General features: G+C 38.1%; 1 protein-coding gene and 1 non-coding gene across 26 annotated transcripts in view; one reads left to right on the top strand and one right to left on the bottom strand.

Annotated features, from left to right (window-relative positions):
* Anks1b (ankyrin repeat and sterile alpha motif domain containing 1B) overlaps positions 1-18283 on the bottom strand; it is a 1083815-nt gene that overhangs the window by 402763 nt on the left and 662769 nt on the right. For 23 of the 25 annotated variants that reach the window (XM_087192834.1, XM_087192832.1, XM_087192833.1 and 20 more), the window contains one exon: positions 619-725. In XM_087192834.1, the coding sequence (XP_087048960.1) occupies positions 619-725 (107 nt within the window). Of the gene's footprint in view, positions 1-618; positions 957-18283 lie in introns of those variants that run through there. The other 2 variants (XM_004844883.4, XM_087192836.1) reach the window with 1 other exon arrangement.
* On the top strand, positions 3334-3622 carry LOC147823597 (signal recognition particle RNA). The gene has a single exon (XR_015443680.1).

The following is an 18283-nucleotide window of genomic DNA, read 5'->3' on the forward strand; positions in this document are numbered from 1 at the left end:
TAATTCACCGAAGTGTTTGTTTTCCACCTAAAGTATCAAACAATACTTCATGGCTCTTCAACCAGCATGTGTCAGTAAGTGAATGCTCTCCATAACTGACCATCTGAAACAGTTTGCTAATGAACTGAAAGTCTCTCACATGATTTAAACTGCTTATTGAACAATTATCGGGGAAAAAATGACCTTCACAGCGCCAACATAACAAATTGTCTAATTAATCACTGAACGCTGGTGCTCAAGTGAAATAATATGTTTTAGGAACCGAGAATTAGCTTACTAACTGGGTTTTCTAAGATCACAAATTTATAAAACACACACACAACAAAGAATGACAAGGGAGAATATAAATGTTGATCTGCTTTCACTGACTATAAATAGTACTCTCGCTGGTTCATTCACTTAACACACATGTACACGATGCATACAGATCTCATTTTTCAGCAAGTGTCTATCTGTACACAGTAAGTTCAGTCCCAAGGGCATCCAGTTTTCTGATGCAGTTACACATACAAAAACTGATCCGTTTCAGTGCAAATCAGGCTGCCTCGGAGCCATGTAAAACACATGAGAAGCAAAGACACACAAAAGGCAGCTCCGTGGACACAGACAGCATCTTACCATAAACTGCACATTGTCAAATCCATTAGCCATCAGGTGGTTCTCGTACTGAGGTAGCCCGAAGCTTTCCAACCATTGTCCCACTGTTTGGACAGGGCACCTGGGTCCTGTAAGAGGATGAAGAGGGAAGCGTTTAAGCAGGGAGTAGCCGTCCGCAGGGTAATAGCGGTAGTCCTGGGCTGAGAGGTGGCATTGCCACATCATGCTCCTGGGAAAGTTGCTATCAAAGGAGCCCGCCAGCTTGGCAGATTAATGTTCTCAGCGAGAGAGCAAAGTCAGAAGTAAAACATAGTTTGCCAGGCAGGCTGTGGAGTCTGACTTGATCCTAGCTCCACATTTCTTACATATTAATCTTTACTACCGACCAGTACGTCATACAGCCCCCAGAACCAGGCAGCAGAAGAAGGCATAGCGGGCTGTCAGCTCAGGCTGGGCTGCGTTCTGCGTGATTGTTGGAGTACTCCACAATGAGCGATGCGCGGCCAGCAGCCAGAATTCTTTTTATCAAGTACTCCTACACTCATCAGTATGCAGCTCCATGCTCCATGCTCCCCCTCGCTCGCTCCCCTTCATTACCCAGCCCAGGCTACACCTCGCATTTTCAATAATAGCCATCAGATAAGGCAGATTTTTTTGTCTGCAAGCTGTAAGCCTGCTGCTGCTGCTGCTTCCTCCTACACACCCATCCAAGCGTCAATCTTGAATGATGAGAGCAGTCAAAACAAATGCAGAAAATAGCAAGACTCAAAAGCAAACCAAAGTGCTTAAATCTGAATTGAATCTTCATACCGGTTATACATTACCGGGCTATTTGTTGCCCAATTTTACCTTTCAAAAGACACCAGGAAATGCGAAGCTTAAACTATAGCTTACAGCAGAGCTCACTACAGGTTCCCTTTTCCCTTTCCCTTTCTTGCCTTTCCTTTCTTCTTCTTTTTAAAATGCGGCACAGGTAAGGTTCCGAGATCTAAAGCTTTACAGTGTTTAGAGAATAATTATTCTTTTTCTTTACCACACTGTATCGAATCGAACCTCTCTGAGATATTTTTCTTTCCTTTTTGATTACTGCAACATACAGAAACTGCACTGTAATCTTGAAGCCAAGATAATTTGTTCCATTTGCAAGGGCTTCTTCCAAACAAAAATATTATTAGGCACAAGAAATCCCTTTCCTGTCTGGTATTTATAAACCTATCTACCAAGGTTACCATTCTAAAATAGCTGTAAAGGTAACATTAACGGAGTAGAATTTTTTAATACTGAAGAGGAGCCCTATCTTCCAAAAATAATTCAGGAATAACAGATGTAAATGTCTGAGTTTTACTGAATGGCAGACAGACTAATTTATTTAATAATTGGGAAAAACCAGAGATTAATAATAGAACCCACAGGACTACATCGTCAGAAGAAAAGACTCTTAAGACTGGGAGAGAACTCGTAGAAAGGTGAATCTAGCCTCTTTCCAAAGGTAGGAGTCCCTCGTAACAATGTTCCTGGAAGAGTCTCATCCAACTTATGCTTGAATACTGCCCCGACAGAGTCCTTACTACTCACCAGAAAGCTTCTATTTATTAGAAAAATATTTTACTCCCCACCTTACTCCTGCTCTCTAGCTCCAGCTTTGCCGTTGGAGTCACCCAGGTTAGGGATGGTGCCTCTTCCACATAAAGTGCTTTAAAAAATTAAAAGATAACTCTTTCTCACCCCTACCCACAAAACAGCACTGGGCACATAGTAAGTGCCCAATAAATATTTATTGAATACATGAAGTGTCATTTTTCTTCTTCCTCTAACTTTCATCTTTCCGGTTCCTCTCCCTTTTTAAGGGCATCATCAATCTCATCGTGGGCACAGACATTAACTCTCCAACCCTTTTGCACCTCTCTGCGCTGCTGACATCAGTCCCCAAGTTTCAGCTGTCCCCCATCACAGTGCCTGCCTGTTTCCTATTTTATGTTTATGGAACTTCCATCTACTTTGATTTTGCTCTTTTTTTAATTTTTTAACTTTGCCCCAAAGTCTCAGAATTCTTTATTTTAAAAATGACTGGCCCTAATGCAACAGTGAGTGAGTGACTTGTGTGTTGGTCTCTTTACTTCTAACACTTTTTTAAAAATCTACTTGATACCTGGTGTCAGCATAATTCTTCAAGACACAGTTTTGATGAGTGTTCCCTGCTTCAAATAACCTGTGGTTAATTTTTTTTTATTAGTGTCAAAATAAACTCCCAACTCCTCTGATGACACTTCAGGGTCTTCATGATCACTCTGTATCAGCTAACCTTGTCTCTCCTTCCAAGATAACCCTTCCACAATGCCCCAGCAAGGGAGATTACCCAGGTCTCTGCAGGCAGTCCGTAGAGCACTCTGCTTGGTTTTACCATGTTCCTATGTTTTTAGCTATTTGCAGGCTTTGGGTCAGATCTCACTTCCCTTATGAATCCTTTTCTACCGTCCTCCCTAGCAGGAAGGCATCTTTCTTCTTTCTCTTAGACGACATTCTAGACCTACACGATAGTTACTGGTGTACAAGACTCACTTCTTGAAAGCAAGGACTGTGCCTTGCTAACATTTCACACAGTGAGGGTTCGGTTCGCACTCATTAAACAACATAATGTAATCTCACAATCCAAACTACATACAGCTTCTTATTTTCACATTCAAAATTTTAACTCCACTTGAAGTCTCTGAATTCTTTATTTCAAAAAAAGGTATGGCCAGGCGTGGTGGTGGGTGCCTGTAGTCCCAGCTACTCAGGAGGCTGAGGTGGGAGGATCGCTGGAGTCCAGGTGTTCTGGGCTGCAGAGTGCTATGCCGATCAGGTGGGTGTCCGCACTCAATTCAGCATCAATATAGTGACCTCCCGGGAGCAGGGGACCACCAGCTTGCCTAAAGAGGGGTGAACTGGCCCAGGTTGGAAATGGAGCAGGTCAAAAGAAAGGTATATATCTTTGGTTTTTAAATAGAGTTTTCAGGCCTGGATTTTAGTTCATCATCCACATTCTCATTTTGAGTAGGCATCCATAGGTGGATTGCTTTGTACTTAATTAGAATTTATTCCTGATTGGCTCTACATTTTTGATTGGTCCTTATTTTGATAAGGCTGGTGATCAAACCTAGGCCTCCATGCACACTAGGTTCTACCACTGAGCTATATTCCCAGCCTTGTTCTGGATCATTTTAGAAGACCAAAGAATTTGTAAAAGTGAATGAATCAATTTTAGTACATTCTGGTTGGTCAACATTACCTGGACAAGAAGCCAAAAACAAGTCGCTATTTGATCCTGGCTAGCTCTAAAGCTGTTACAATGTGAAGCTAAAGGTAAGTCTCAATTCTAGCTTTTCCTTGACTCCATCCACAATGTTCCTCCTGATCATTTTAAAGCATGAGTAGGTGAATAAGCAACAAAAAACTGAGCAAGTATGACAATAACATTTTGGCTCAGTGAGGCATAAATGGACTGGCCAGCTCCTCAAATCATATCTCATCTTTTAAGATGTAAACCAGGGACCAAGTGCCTAGCAGAGCAACACACAGTTCCAAGTCTTAAATCATCTTTGTTAAGGGAATGAATGAATGACATTAGAAATGGCTTCCCTGAGAGTTTGACAGCTTAATAAACAGAAAGGGAGCAGTATTTCAGAGTTCAGACTACTATAGTAAACTATGGTTCATGGAGATTATTAGTTATTAAGTACTTTAGAAATCTTTTTATAGACTTCCTAATTTTCATTCTTTTAAAAATTGGAGCCTTCAGTTCCCATTTCATATGTTGGCCAGAGGCTATAACACAGGTGAAGGGAGTTGGGAGAGGGTGAGGCAGAGGAAAGTGGTCAAGGAGAAGGAAGAAAATAACCAGAGACCTTGAGTCATGTTCCTGGTGAGTGGCTTTGTTATAAAATATTGTCTTATGAGTCAAACTTAGAATGGACCTTTGGGTCAGGCTCGAAGATCACTCTTTTGGTAGTGTTTAAATATATGCTTCACGTATAATACTTTCTTGGAGTCTTAAAATTCTCAAAGAATAACAACACATTATCAGACAGGCATCTTCATTCAATTAGAACTTACACCCAGAAGTGGGACAAGGGGAGGAATTCAGGGCTGCTATGTCCTGAATATTGTGGTACAGATTATTATTCTCTTTTATGGTAAGGAAACCAAAGCTCAAAGAATGAGATGAAACCAGGAATTGGCTTTGGCACAGTCGTCTACAAAACATAATTCCAGGAGTTCCTCTCCAGGATGGCAGTGTACCGAGCTTCACAGAACCAACTCTAGCCCAGAAGCATAACTGCCGAAAATAAAACAAAAGCATTCCCAAACTCTAAAACTCAAAGCAATAATAAAAAGAACAATTCAAAGCCTATGCAATGTGCCCTAAGACCACATAATGGATGAAGAAATATTTATTCAGAAAATCTAATAGAACTTGGTACAAACGGAAAGATTCTGTGGCTCACTTCCACCCTCTTGCACAACCTAAGACAACAGGCTCCTTCCCTGCTCAGCTCCCAAACTGCAGATCAAAGAGGCAGGCCAAGCCCAGCCCCCCCCCCCCCCCCCCGCAAATGGCAGCCATTAAATTCCAGGTGGGTGGAGCCAAAAGGTTCTAAGCTTCCTTCCTTTCCCAGCCACTCTCTCCCTAACCTCCATTCACGAGGCAGGGAGTCTTTCCCAGATTTGGGGCATCAGTACCCTGCCTACTTCAGGGTGGAGGGCCCATGCCGGAGAGGTGAGAACACCAGAGGCCAGTGTTGTTGTCCATAGCCCAGCACAGTGCAGTGGGTCAGTGATTGTGCCTATTGGGAGAGTAGGTTGTCAGAACAGAAAGCTCTAAGCTGGCAATTCATGGAGCCTGAGAGTCCATGTTGAATTATATATTTTCAATTTTAAAAATGACTGCATAATAGTCCATAATGTAGATATACCACAGTTTATTCAATTCTTTGCCTAATATCTCTAGGATCAACTCTTTATTTTCTTTAAACACTTTTTTATTTTCAGATAACTATAGACTCACATGCGATCGTGAGAGGAGAGACAGAGAGAGAGGGAGAGAGAGAGAGAGGGAGATTTTCCGTATAAATGACCCATTCTTCCCTGGTAACACATCTTGTACAACCAGAGTACAATATCACAACCAAGTAAGTCGCACTGATAAAATCCATTGATGTATTGAGGTTTCACCCATTTTACATGTACTCATTTGTACGTGTGTTTAGTCTGATTCAATTTTATTACACGTAAAATCATCACCACAGTTGAGATAAAGACAGCACAATGACAAGAACCCTTGGCAGCTCTCTATAACCAAGGCCATCTCCTCCCTCTCCAATTTCATTTCACCTGGTAACTACTAATCTATTCGTTATTTCTATAATTCTATAATTTCAAGAGTGTTACATGAGTGGAATTATACAGAATGTGTCCTTCAGGAATTGGCTTTTTCATTCAGCATAATGACTCTGAAATCCACACAAATTATTCCATGTGTCAATAGCTTACTTTTTAAAAATTGTTCAGTAGCATTCCATGGTATGGACATACTGCAGTTTGTTGAATAATCACTGATTTTTTTTTCCAGAGAGGTTGTACTATTTTACATTTCCATTAACAATGTAAGATATTCTTTAAGCAGCTCTGTATTTCTACTCTTCTAGTGAAATTAGACATTCAAAATATTGTCTCTCTTCATTCTCCCTTTCCTACAACCACAAGTCATATCTGGATGCTTTTTATTTACTCACTTGCCTTATTCTGATCCAGTTCTTCAATTTTGCTGGTAATCACTAAGTAAATTTTGTTCTAATCTAATATTAGAATTTTATTATAGCATTTTCCATCTATGTAAAAAGTCATTTATTATATATGTTGCATACTCTGTTGGTTTATCCATTTCAGTTTGGGTTTAATTATTGTAAAGATTCACTGGTTACCACTGTCTCATATCCACATACCATCTTTATTTCAAGATCTCTATTTTCATTTGTTTTTAGTTTTTTAAAAATGTTTCCTCATACATTCAGAAAATATTTTGAAGTGAATGATGATAAAGACAGTGTATCAGTACTTATGAGGTATAGCCAAAGTGGTACTCAGAGAGAAATTTATAGCACTAAATGAGAAATTAAGAGAATTTCAAATCAATAACCTTTGCATCCACCCTGAAGACATAAGAAAAAGAACACGTAAAACCAAAAGTAAGACATAAGGAAATAAAGATCACAGAGGAAATAAAACAGAAAACAGAAAATCAACAGAGGAAAAGCAGTAAGACCAGAAGCTCTTCTTTGAGATGATAGGTAAAATTTAATAACTTTAAACCAGTAAGTTGAACAACTCAGATGAAATTCACAAATTCATTGGAAGACACAAATTACCAATGCGCACTCATAAAAACATTCATAACTGAAAAGTCCTCTATCTATTAAAATGTTATTTGTAGTTAAAACATTTCCACAAAGAACACTCCAGGCCTCAGTGGCTTCTGTGGTGAAGTCTACCAAATATATAAGGGAGAAATAATGCCAACTGTGCACAAATTCTTCCAGAAAATTTAAGGGATTATTTGCTAGCATTTCTATTAAGCCAGGATTAGTAACACCAAATTTAGCAAAGACATTAGGAAAAAAAATAAAACCAATATCTGTCTGTACCAATGTCTGTTGGGCACAGATGTAAAGATTTATAACCAAATTTTGTTAAATAGTCTCCAACAGTATATGTACTCAAGGTAATTCAATATGACCAACATTTGCTGGAAGTTCTAGAAGTATAGAAATTCATGTACAATAAATAAAATAAAATGTATCTAGATTGGATAAAAGTGTTTCTGTTCACTCATGACATGATTTTCTATTTATAAAATCTTATGAAATTTACATAAAAATTAAGATTAATAACTGAGTGAGATTAGCAAGATTACAGAATATAGGATTGATATACAAAAGCAATTGTATTTCTTTGTACTCACCATAAACTATCAAAATGTGAAATAAAAACCAACATAATATACTACAATACCCCAAACTACAAAATTCTAAGGAAGAAATGTGTCCAAAGTTGTGTGACAGACTTTACAATTAAGATTGCAAAACAGCATTAAGAGATATCACATAGAACCCAAATAAATTGGAAAGATATCTGTGTTTATGGATTGGAATATTCTACATTGTGAACATGTCAGTTCTTCCTAAATGCACCTACAGATTCAATGTAACCTTAATCAAAATTCCAGCAAGCGCTTTTTGTTGTTGTTAGAAATTGTCACTTTCATACACAATGGAAACATCCATAATGTAATCTGTCCAAGTTTAACACTTACTCTAAAGTTATTGTCACCAAGATAATTAGGGTATTGATGCCAAGATGGACCAACAAATCAAGGGAAAAGAACAGAGGACCCATGAACTGACTGATACGCAGATGGTCCATTGAGTTTTGGCCAGTGAAAAGGTAACATGGGGAATGGAGAGACTTTTCAGTGAATATGCTGGAAAAGACTTACATGAGCAAAAAAGAATGTTGGTTCATAACTTGCATCTTTATACAAAAATTAGCTCAAAATGTACCATTAGTCTAAATATAATATCTAAAATGTTAAAACTTGGAGAAGAAAACTTAGAAAAAACAACTAAGGAAAATCTTAAACTTGGATTAAGTAACAGAAGCATAATTCTAAAAGGAAATTTGATAACTAAACCTCATCAAAATTTTAAAATTTTGCAGCTGGGGTGTAACTTACTGACAGTGTACTTGCTTAAAATTCTCAAGGACCTGGATTCAATCTCCAGAACTATGAAAAAAGAAGAAAAATAATTTTGAATTCTACTCTTTCAAAAGCATTGTTAGGAGAATGAAAAATCAAACCACTAGAAGAGAACACATATCTGATAACAAACTTGTATCTAGAATATATAAAGAACTCTCAAAACTCAGTAATAAAAAACACAAATCAATTTTGAAATGAGTATATTCTGTGTGATTCCAATATACAAAGTTTTAGAGAGTACAATCTCATCTGTATGACCAAGAACAGATCGCTGGCCACCTGGGAATGGAAGGAAGACATTGGGCAGGATTAACAACGGGTAGGAAAAACTTCTGGGATGATGTATATGCTCATTTTCTTGATTGTGGTGATGATTTCACGGGTGTCTAGCTTTGTCAAACGTCAAGGTGCACACTTGAAAAATGTACAGCTTATTGTAGTTTGATTACACACCAATAAATCTGGTTTGAAAAGTTAAAAAAATAGCCAAATAAAATGAAGGATGATGGGGAGGGAAGTGACTTGTTTTAGAAAAGTCAGGGATGCCTCTTTGAAGAGGGTCATGAATGTAGTTAGAGAGCAAACCATTCTGCTATGCAGGAAAAGAGTTCTAAAGTGGGAACAGTTAACTCCAAAGGCCAATTGCTGCTCTCTATTGTAATCCCCAGGTGACAGGTATCGTGAGGAACTATGTTACTTTTTTTTTTTTCTTGTGGTGCTAAGGATTGAACCCAGGGATGTGTACATGCTAGACAAGCGCTCTACCACGGAACTACCCACTTCTGGCATGTTATTAACATCACGCACAGCCGTGGGAAGCCTAGGAGATGAGATGAATGTGTTCCAGGACACAGTCTGGAAACTATTATAATTGTATGAAAATGAATCCATGACTTTAGTTTGGTTTCTCATAAAAGTAGAAGGCAACTAATATTCTGATTATGTTCAAAGGTCTCTCAATTGGCTTCTAGTTTCTTGGGGAGTGGGAAGATGTCTCTTTTTGTACTTTATTCTTTTCTTCCACATTTGCTAATTTCAACCAATACTGATGAAGTACTTTTTGTTCTGAGCACAGTAGGCAGTGTGGAGAGAGCCTGAAACATCCCTGCATTTGTGCATTGTATAATGTCATGGATAAAATCAGTTTATCCCTTAGAAGAATGTCACTTTTTATTTGAGTAATGAAAACTTAGAAACATGACTTCTTATTGTGACCAAAAAGAGAGAAAAAAATAAATTAGAGAAAACAAACCTACCTCAATAGGTATTACTTAGTAAAACTTTGATGAAACTGTTAATGTGGGTAAACTGATTTGGTAGAGGTACCAGTAGCTATTGTTGGTAAGATGGAAAATTGCCTTTGGGAAGAGTGAAGGAGATAAAAAAAATCGCCTAAACCCTTAAAAAATGTAGTAAATATCTGTTTAACCCTAATACTTAGATGAAAAAATAAGGCACACATTTTTCAAAAATCTGTCTCTCTAGTAATCTCAGCCATACATGAGATGGGAGATAGTAAGCATTATGTGTCCCACAGTTGTCAGGGCTTTTATATACCCATAGGTGCCATGGTTTGAATGTGTCTCGTAAGTTTCATCTGCTGGAAACTTAATCCCCAGGGCAACAGGGCTATAAGGGAGGTACTTGGGGTACTCAGGTTATGAAGGCTCCACTCTCACAAGAGTTACTGTGGTTATAAAAAGAGGTGGTGGGATGGTACAAGAAATGATACTGAGAACCAACAAATGGGATAATATCAAATCTAAAAGCTTCTGCACACCCAAGGAAACAACCAACAGAGTGGACAGACAACCTACAGAATGGGAAAAAAATTTGGCCAGCTATTCCTCAGACAGAGGGCTAACATCTAGAATATATAAAGAACTCAAAATAATAAGACCCTCCCTAAATAAAAGACCCAGTCAAAAAATGGGCAACTGAAATGAATAGACACTTCTCAGAAGAATTACAGATGGCCAATAAACATGAAAAAATTAAAATATAAAAATGAAAATAAAAAATTTTCCATATCACTGGCCATTAGAGAAATGCAAATTAAAACAACTCTGAGATACCATCTTACTCCAGAAAGAATGCCCATCACCAAGAAATCAAATAATAACAAATGCTGGAGAAGCTGCGGGGGAAAAGGAACGCTTTTACATTGTTGGTGGGAATGTAAACTAGTACAATCGCTATGGAGATCAGTATGGAGATTCCTCAAAAACTAAAACTAGAAATTCCATTTGACTCAGTTATTTCCCTTTCAGGAATCTTCCTGAAAGAGTTAGTTATCATATTACAGTGATCCATGCATACCCATGTTTATAACCCCACAATTTATAATAACTAAATCTTGGAAACAGCCTATATGTCCATCAACAGGTGAATGGATAAATCACATTTATACACAATGGAGTATTACTCTGTGGTAAAGAAGGATTAACTTGAGGCATTTGTAAGTAAATAGATGCACCTTGAGGCTGTAATGTTAAGAGAGTAAATCAGACAGAAGTTTAAGTATTGCATGGTTTCTCTTGTATGAGAAACTCAAAATTTAAATAAAAAACAAAATAAGGGATAATAGGAAGTAGGGAGATTTTTTTCAAGTGGGAAGGGAACAAGAAATGGACAGGGGTGGGAAGGAAGCAAAAAAGGATTTTTAAAAAGAGAAAAAAATGGAAAATACAGCTTTTCAAATTGGAAGGTGATTAAGAGTTCGATCCCGGGTACCAAAAAAAAAAAAAAAAAAAAAAAAGTTGGAGGGAGATGGGAGAGTTAGGAGGGGAAGGGAAAAATTAAGATGTGTTATGTACATGTACCAACTCATGATAAATGAAATCATAATGCACTGCAAATATGCACTAATAAAAATACATTAATAAAAAAAGGCACTGGTGGGGAACAGGTTCTCATCTGCTGCCTGAGGAAATGGAGCCTGTCCTCATTTGTCCTGCCTTGTGGCAGCTAAAGGTGCAGTGAGAAGACCCTCACTAGACACCAGATGGCAGGGTCTGGGTGGACTTCACAGGCCCTAGAACTGTGAGAAAAAATTTCTGTTCTTTGCAAATTACCTAGCTCAGGTATTTTGCTGTATCTCATTCTGTTTAGTAATAGCAAACGTGTGTCAAGTACTTACTGTGGTCAGGTTCCCTTCTAAATGTTCTATATGGATTAGCTCATTTTATTTTCATGGATAGTGGCACTACTGCTACCATCTTTATGGAGAAGGAAAATAAGATGCAGAGAGGTTATAAATAGTCTAAAGTGAGTTAGACTCGAACCCCAGGAGACTGGCTGCAGGGCCTAGGATCCCAGCCACCGCTCTGCCCTGCTGTTCATTCCCAGAAGCACAGAGGGGAACCTGGTCTTTCGCAGGAGTGAGACTGCTCACTCCCACACATGCCAGCAAGTTGATTTCAAAATGATCTCTCAGGTTTTTGTTTGTGTAGCGCTTGTTCTCCTCCCTCCCGCTTCCTTACATTCATTATCCTTGGCTTCTAATGTAAGAAGCAATGAGAGAAAGCAGGAGGAAACGAGAGGTGGGAGAGCAGTAAAGCCTATCACTCGGGTATCTTTATTTCATCCCAATGAAGGCTATTCTGTGATCCTGAGACTGCAGCCTTGCTGTGGATTCCTCAAGGGTGCGGGCTGTCTGCAAGGTGTGAATGCCCACACTGTGGGTCCAGGAAGAGGGCTGCCTCCATGCGAGGGGTGCAGCACGGAGGTGGCAAACCCAGGCTCTTCAGCCAGTCTGCCTGGGTTGAATCTTGGCTCTTCTCCACTATTTAAATATTTGCTCCTTTTATTTTTGATGTGGAGCAATAGAAAGAGTACCATTCAAGCTGGGCATATCTGGATTTTTGTTGTTCTTCCATAGAGGGAAGGGAACAACCTGTCTATCTTACAGTTTGCTTGAAATTGAAGTGAAATTATACATGTGAAAAAGCATGGAGATGATGCAGAAAGAGCTATTTCCATGCCAGGGACCTATTATCATCTTTACTGTTAGGAGAACATGTAGCTGTGCTGTTCATCTAGCCTCTCAGCCATGGAGACTGGTCTGGAGGCTGCAGGGCTTTCTCTGGCCCAGTTCTCTTTGTTTGCAACAGATAAAAATTCATAAGGTTAGCAGTCGAGCCAAATAACAGAGAAAAGCTGATTATACTGTTGAGGGGTGAGAATCCCTAAATCCATGATGCCCATTAGGGCTTTGTCTTCTCTAACGTGCACCAACAGCCAGGTTTTTAGCAGCAGGGAGCCTGGTGTCTGCAATCCAGGTAAAGGTGAAAAGAGAAGAAAGAGGGTGGGTTCAGGAATGGCAAGAAAAATTGGTTCTTTTTGTTTTCCATTTAGTTCATTGGTACAGTTTAGGTATACAATGAAATGACATTCATCATTGGGAATTTGCATCTTTACATAACCCATCTTGGTTCTTATTTTTTCCCCTTCCCCTGCCCTTCCTTCACCTCTTCCACCCTTCCCTATTTACAAAGACTTTGTTTCCACATTTTTCCTTTTCTCATATTTTTTCTTTTCCCTTGTTTCCTTTCCCCTTCCCCTCCCACTGACCCTATTCCTTTAGACCTTTTCTTCCTATTTCACAATGTAATTATACATTTTGATCCTTATTTACACTTTTAGTTTTTCACACCAGAGAAACTATTCAGGATTTACACGTGTGTCCTATTTATTTCACTTGAGTATGGCCTCGATATGCATCCACTTAGCTATAAATGTCTCTAGCTTCTCATTCTTTATGGCTGAGTAGTACTCCATTTTATTAAAAAACCACATCTTCTTTATCCAGTCTCCAGTTGATGAGCAACTGGACTGTTTCCAAGTTTTAGCTATCACAAACTGTGCTGCTATAAACATGGGTGTGCATATATCACTGTGGTATGATTCTTTTAATTCTTTTGGGAAGATACCCAGCAGGGGAATAGCAGGGTCAAATGGGACTTCCAGTCCTAGTTCTTTGAGGTATCTCCACACTGATTTCCACAGTGGTTGCACCAGTCTGCACTCCCACCAGCAGTGGAGCAGGGTTCCTCTTTCCCCACAGCCCTGCCAGCATTTGTTATTGGTTGATTTTATGATAGCAGCCGTTCTTTCTGGGGTGTGGTGGAATCTCAGTGTTGTTTTCATTTGTATCTCTCGAATGACCAAACTGGTTCTTATTCCTAGCTTCATAATTAATATACAGAATGATTAGTTCCTTATTCTAACATATTTCAAACAGATGGGCCATTTTTAAAGAGCCTGGTAGAAGAGCACATTGAACTTTTTAAGAAGTGTATGCCCTTGCTGGGGAGATAAACTGCCCATTCAACTCATAACTAAACATCTCTACATAACCCCAGTGTCTTCTCTCACATCTTGTAGTACAGGTACAGGAGCCGGGAGTGAACACTGTTCACTCCTGTAGGATGGTATTAAAATAAATCCCAACTAATGATTCTACTTTTAAGTAGGAAGGAGCAATATCTTATTTTTCCAATCCCAATTGTTCTCTGAGCTGATAATTATAAACCACATATCCACGGTCCTTATGGCGAAAAGCTGACAAAGAAAATTAACAGGAAAAGAGAGAAGGCAGTAAAGATGATGCTTCTACTGATAAAAGGATAGACTTTCTGAAATCCCAAAATAGATATGCAGAGCAGAAGTGGCAGACAACAGAAGAAGGAAAAAGATTAGTTGTTCCAGGAATAGTGGAATGATGTGGGTCAACAGAGTTCTGGATCATAAAACCAATATTTAAATAGGAAAATGTTCCAAGATCATGCATTGGTGTTTAAATGCTAAGAGAAGTCAGGAGCTCACATTTCATTTTTCCCAAAGCCTTGCATTTTATTTTGAACTAAAATCTTCATGGAGTACTTGGGAAATACCAGCCTTTACTAAGCAGATCTGACAACTTCTGTGCTGGGGTTTGGTCTAAAATAGAAAATGAAATTTAAGCCTAAAATGCTAAACTCTTCTGGCAGAAAACAAATTATATATATATTTAGATAGATAGATAGATAGATAGATACAGATATAGATATATGCCATACCTCATTGGAAAAAAATAATTCCATCAATTTAATTCTTCCTTTTCCTTCTTTTAAGGTTTCTCGTAAATGTTTGACTCCTCATGGGGGAGGTGATTAGAGTATGAAGTCACTGAGGCTTCCTGTGTGACAGCCTTTGTGTTAGACCCTAGAGGAAAGGTAACTTGTCCCAGTCCTAAGATCTTCTAGCTCAGTGGGAAGACAAATGTTATGCAGGATGATGAACATTATACTGGAGATGTGTTCAAGGTATATATAAAATGAACAAGGGAGGAAAGTGTGCTTAATTTGGTGTGGATGGACTTGGGCCTCTGATCTGAGGGTTGAAGATTTAGCTGGGTTTATGAGGCAGATAGATAGATGTTAGGTATTCCAGGCAGAAGGAGCAGCACATGTAAAGGTAGGCTTGAGTAACTAAAAACGATTCGTTAGCACTGGAATTCAAAGGTTCCATGTGCATGTGTGAAGATGGGAGTCTGGGCAGATAAATGGGGCAGGATAGGTAGGCAGGAGAAAATCAAGGGACTTGTGTGCCAAGAAAAACAGTTACTGTTACTATTTTATTTCCTGAGAACAGAGTGATGTGATTAAATTTTTGTTGCACAAACATTACCTGGAAGATGGGGAGATAAACAAATAAAGTGAAGAAACAGGAAGTAGGGAGACACTGGTGGCTTACAAAGCTCTCCCTCTTACTGAGTTAATAGATAAAATGACCCAACCAAATATTTTAGGGGACAGTCTGTAAAGCAAAGGAGTCCAGATATCCTTCGTCACTCAGAACCTTCGCCTTGTTCAATGGCTCACTGTATTTTCTGTGAAAGGAACTGTTTGCTGTGACTCCTCTACACGAGTTAGATGAAGGGTTGTTCCTTGCCACAGAGAAGACCTTGTCTGATGCTGGTTTAGTCAGAGCAAATGAACACTCTGATTGCTAGAAGGGCAGTGCTAAAATTCCAGGTGCTCTGCACATGCATTACAATGTGCTAGAAAGAAAATCAATACACGATTTTAAACAGATGATTGCTAAGAAGATTACAGAAGTTGATAAATATGGAAAGTGCTTAGAAATAGCATATAATATGCATTGAATAAATACTGAAAGTTACAAAAATAAATGTAAGCTGAAATAATAAATATTAGTAATAATATTAGCTATAATAAATACTTAAAACAAAACGCACTATTTTCTGTAACAATCATATCCTTTATTCCAATTTAAATTCAAGCATGTCTTTACTATTCTTTCCTTTGAAACATGGAGATTTTGGAGTGAAGATTAGGGATGACCAGGAGACATGGCTTTACCTTTTTATTTTTTATATTGTTTATTAATTTATGAATACATGTTTGCAGTATATAATATATGCATTCATTTTAGGTAGTAGGTATACGTACTTAACTCTTTTTATTCCACTTTCCTTTCCTTCCCTTCCCTCCTCCCTCCATCTCTATATCCCATTCCCTCATTTTTTAGTTCATGCTTGCGACATATAATGATTACATTCTCTATTACATTTCTATTCTTTCCACGTCCCTCTCCCTGCCCTCGCCCCCTCCCCGCTCCCCAGCTCTTAATAATATTATTGACAAACACTGGCTCCTGACTCAGACGTGAATTGCAAATGACAGTCAAATACTATCTGAAAGCCATAATTTTGGAAGAATTTACCAGGAAACCATAAATCAGACTTAACACCCATTACTCTTTATAGTGTGATTAAATATGAACATAGACAAGACTGAATACATTTATTCATCTTAGCCTGAAAATTTTAACTGTTTTGAAATCTCATGGGTAAGCACTTTCTGTGATGGCGACTAGTTTACTTTCTTCACAAAAACCAAGTGGTAAGTCTATGATTTGTATAAAGAAGAGGCCAAAACATCTTTTTCACTTCAAGGTTAATACTTATTTCCACTTTATACTAAAACCCTAAAATCTCAGGGTTAAACATTTGGTTCTGCTTCATTTTCCTAGAAACTATAAAATGTCTCTTTAGATAAAGTAGGATGAGTTTTCAGAAAATTTAAATTTTAAGTTTCCATGTAATTTTTATACCTAAGACAATCTCAGCAGCATCATATACAGAAATTGTACTCTGTTTCATGTAGAGGCATTGGCTGAAAATTATAATTTAAACCAAAAGTAAAGACAGAATAGAGCTGGCTTAGAAATGTTGAATTAACACACCAAAATATCTTTATCCCATAATATAAACATGTAATTAGGTAATTTAAAATAAGCATTGAGATTCATAATGAGTCAAAGTCATGGGGGTAGAAATAGAGTTAACTCTTCTATTTTCTGTACAATTCAGAACCAATCCTGGAACTATGTCATGAACAGTTTATTCACTGCTGAGCATCCTTCCCTCTCTTCTGATAATGCCACAATTTCCCCAGAGGATTAATTCCCTCCATCACTTTCACTTCTTGTGCTTTGGAAGAACTTCCAGCACACATTGTCTTCAGAGATGGACACGCAACTCTAATTTGGCTCAGAAAGACTAGTAAAATGATGCCGCCGTTCCTGCTTCTGGGTATTAATGTCTTTGTGTTATTCTCTTCCCTGGAGTAACTTACTTGACCAACAGAATGCTTGAAACTCTATTAGGAAGATGTCACTTCTATGATTAGACTATAAAAATTTTACTTCTGTCATGTGAGAAGTCCCTCACCCTTACTGGCTTTGATAAAGCAAGACGCTATATTGAAGTCTATGGTAATGAATTGAGGAAAATTTCCGGCTTTCAGAGGTTTTGAAGGAACTGAATCCTGCCAACCACATGTCAGTGATCCTGCAAGTGCAGTGTTCACCAGTGGAGCCCCAGATGAGCCCTCAGGCCAGGTTGACACATTGATTAACACTTTCTTTAGAGGAAAGAGCCCAGAACAAGGACCCAGATAAATTATTCCTGGCCCACAGAGTGTGTGAGACTAATGCATGCCTGCTAAGCTGCAGTATTGTTATAAATTATTATATAGCAATAAACAACAAATACATCTGGCCACTCCTACTTCTCTATTCACACTGTTTGACTCAGGGTTAAAAACATGAACTAGTTGGAACCTGAGAAAGAAACCAACATAGAAGAGAACAGAGCAGAGACAGAGGAAGAAGTAAAGGCTGAATAAGCTCTTTTAGGACCTCAGGATCAAGCTGCACCTGAATCTCAGATTTCCCTACAAGTTTTTCTTATATACCTCCTTCGAAAACATAAAAAAGAAATATTTTGGAAACATACCTTTTTGTTTCAATTAGTGTGAAGCTGTAAGATCATGACATATTTCACTAAATAGTCATTTCATTTATTTTCCTGGTTTTGGTCTTATAAATACTATTCCCCTCTGTATAAAACAGTAATTAATTATTGATAGATCTAAGAAAATTCTTGGGCAGTGAAGGAAGTCTCCTACTTCAGTACCTCAAGATCCTAAAATAAATTTTAGATAACAAAATACTAAAAATCAACTCGGCTCAGGCTTAGATAGCTAGCAGGTAATGGGAACAACAATTCTGATACTACTTTGAATTCTATAGTTACCATGTATTTTGTTTTTAAAAACGATATACAGCTAAATTTTTCAACATGTTACTTTCTACTATGTTCAAATAACACTTTATATTAACTTCTTCTGTTAGCCAAATAACATTTTTAAGTGTTCAAAGACATTTAGCAAAGCCTTCCCAGATTCTGTGGTTGTGTTACTGGGCAAGACTATGACCAGAGATTGAAATTTCATATGAATATATCTGTTTTCAATGTAAATATATATGCCTTATTTAATGAAGTTTGCTTCTTTCATTGGTATAATATTTTCATCTTGAGCT

The sequence above is a fragment of the Heterocephalus glaber genome, unplaced genomic scaffold (genome assembly GCF_053883595.1).
Source record: "Heterocephalus glaber isolate CG9 unplaced genomic scaffold, H.glaber_assembly_v1.0 deba00001572, whole genome shotgun sequence".
Lineage (NCBI taxonomy): Eukaryota > Metazoa > Chordata > Mammalia > Rodentia > Bathyergidae > Heterocephalus > Heterocephalus glaber.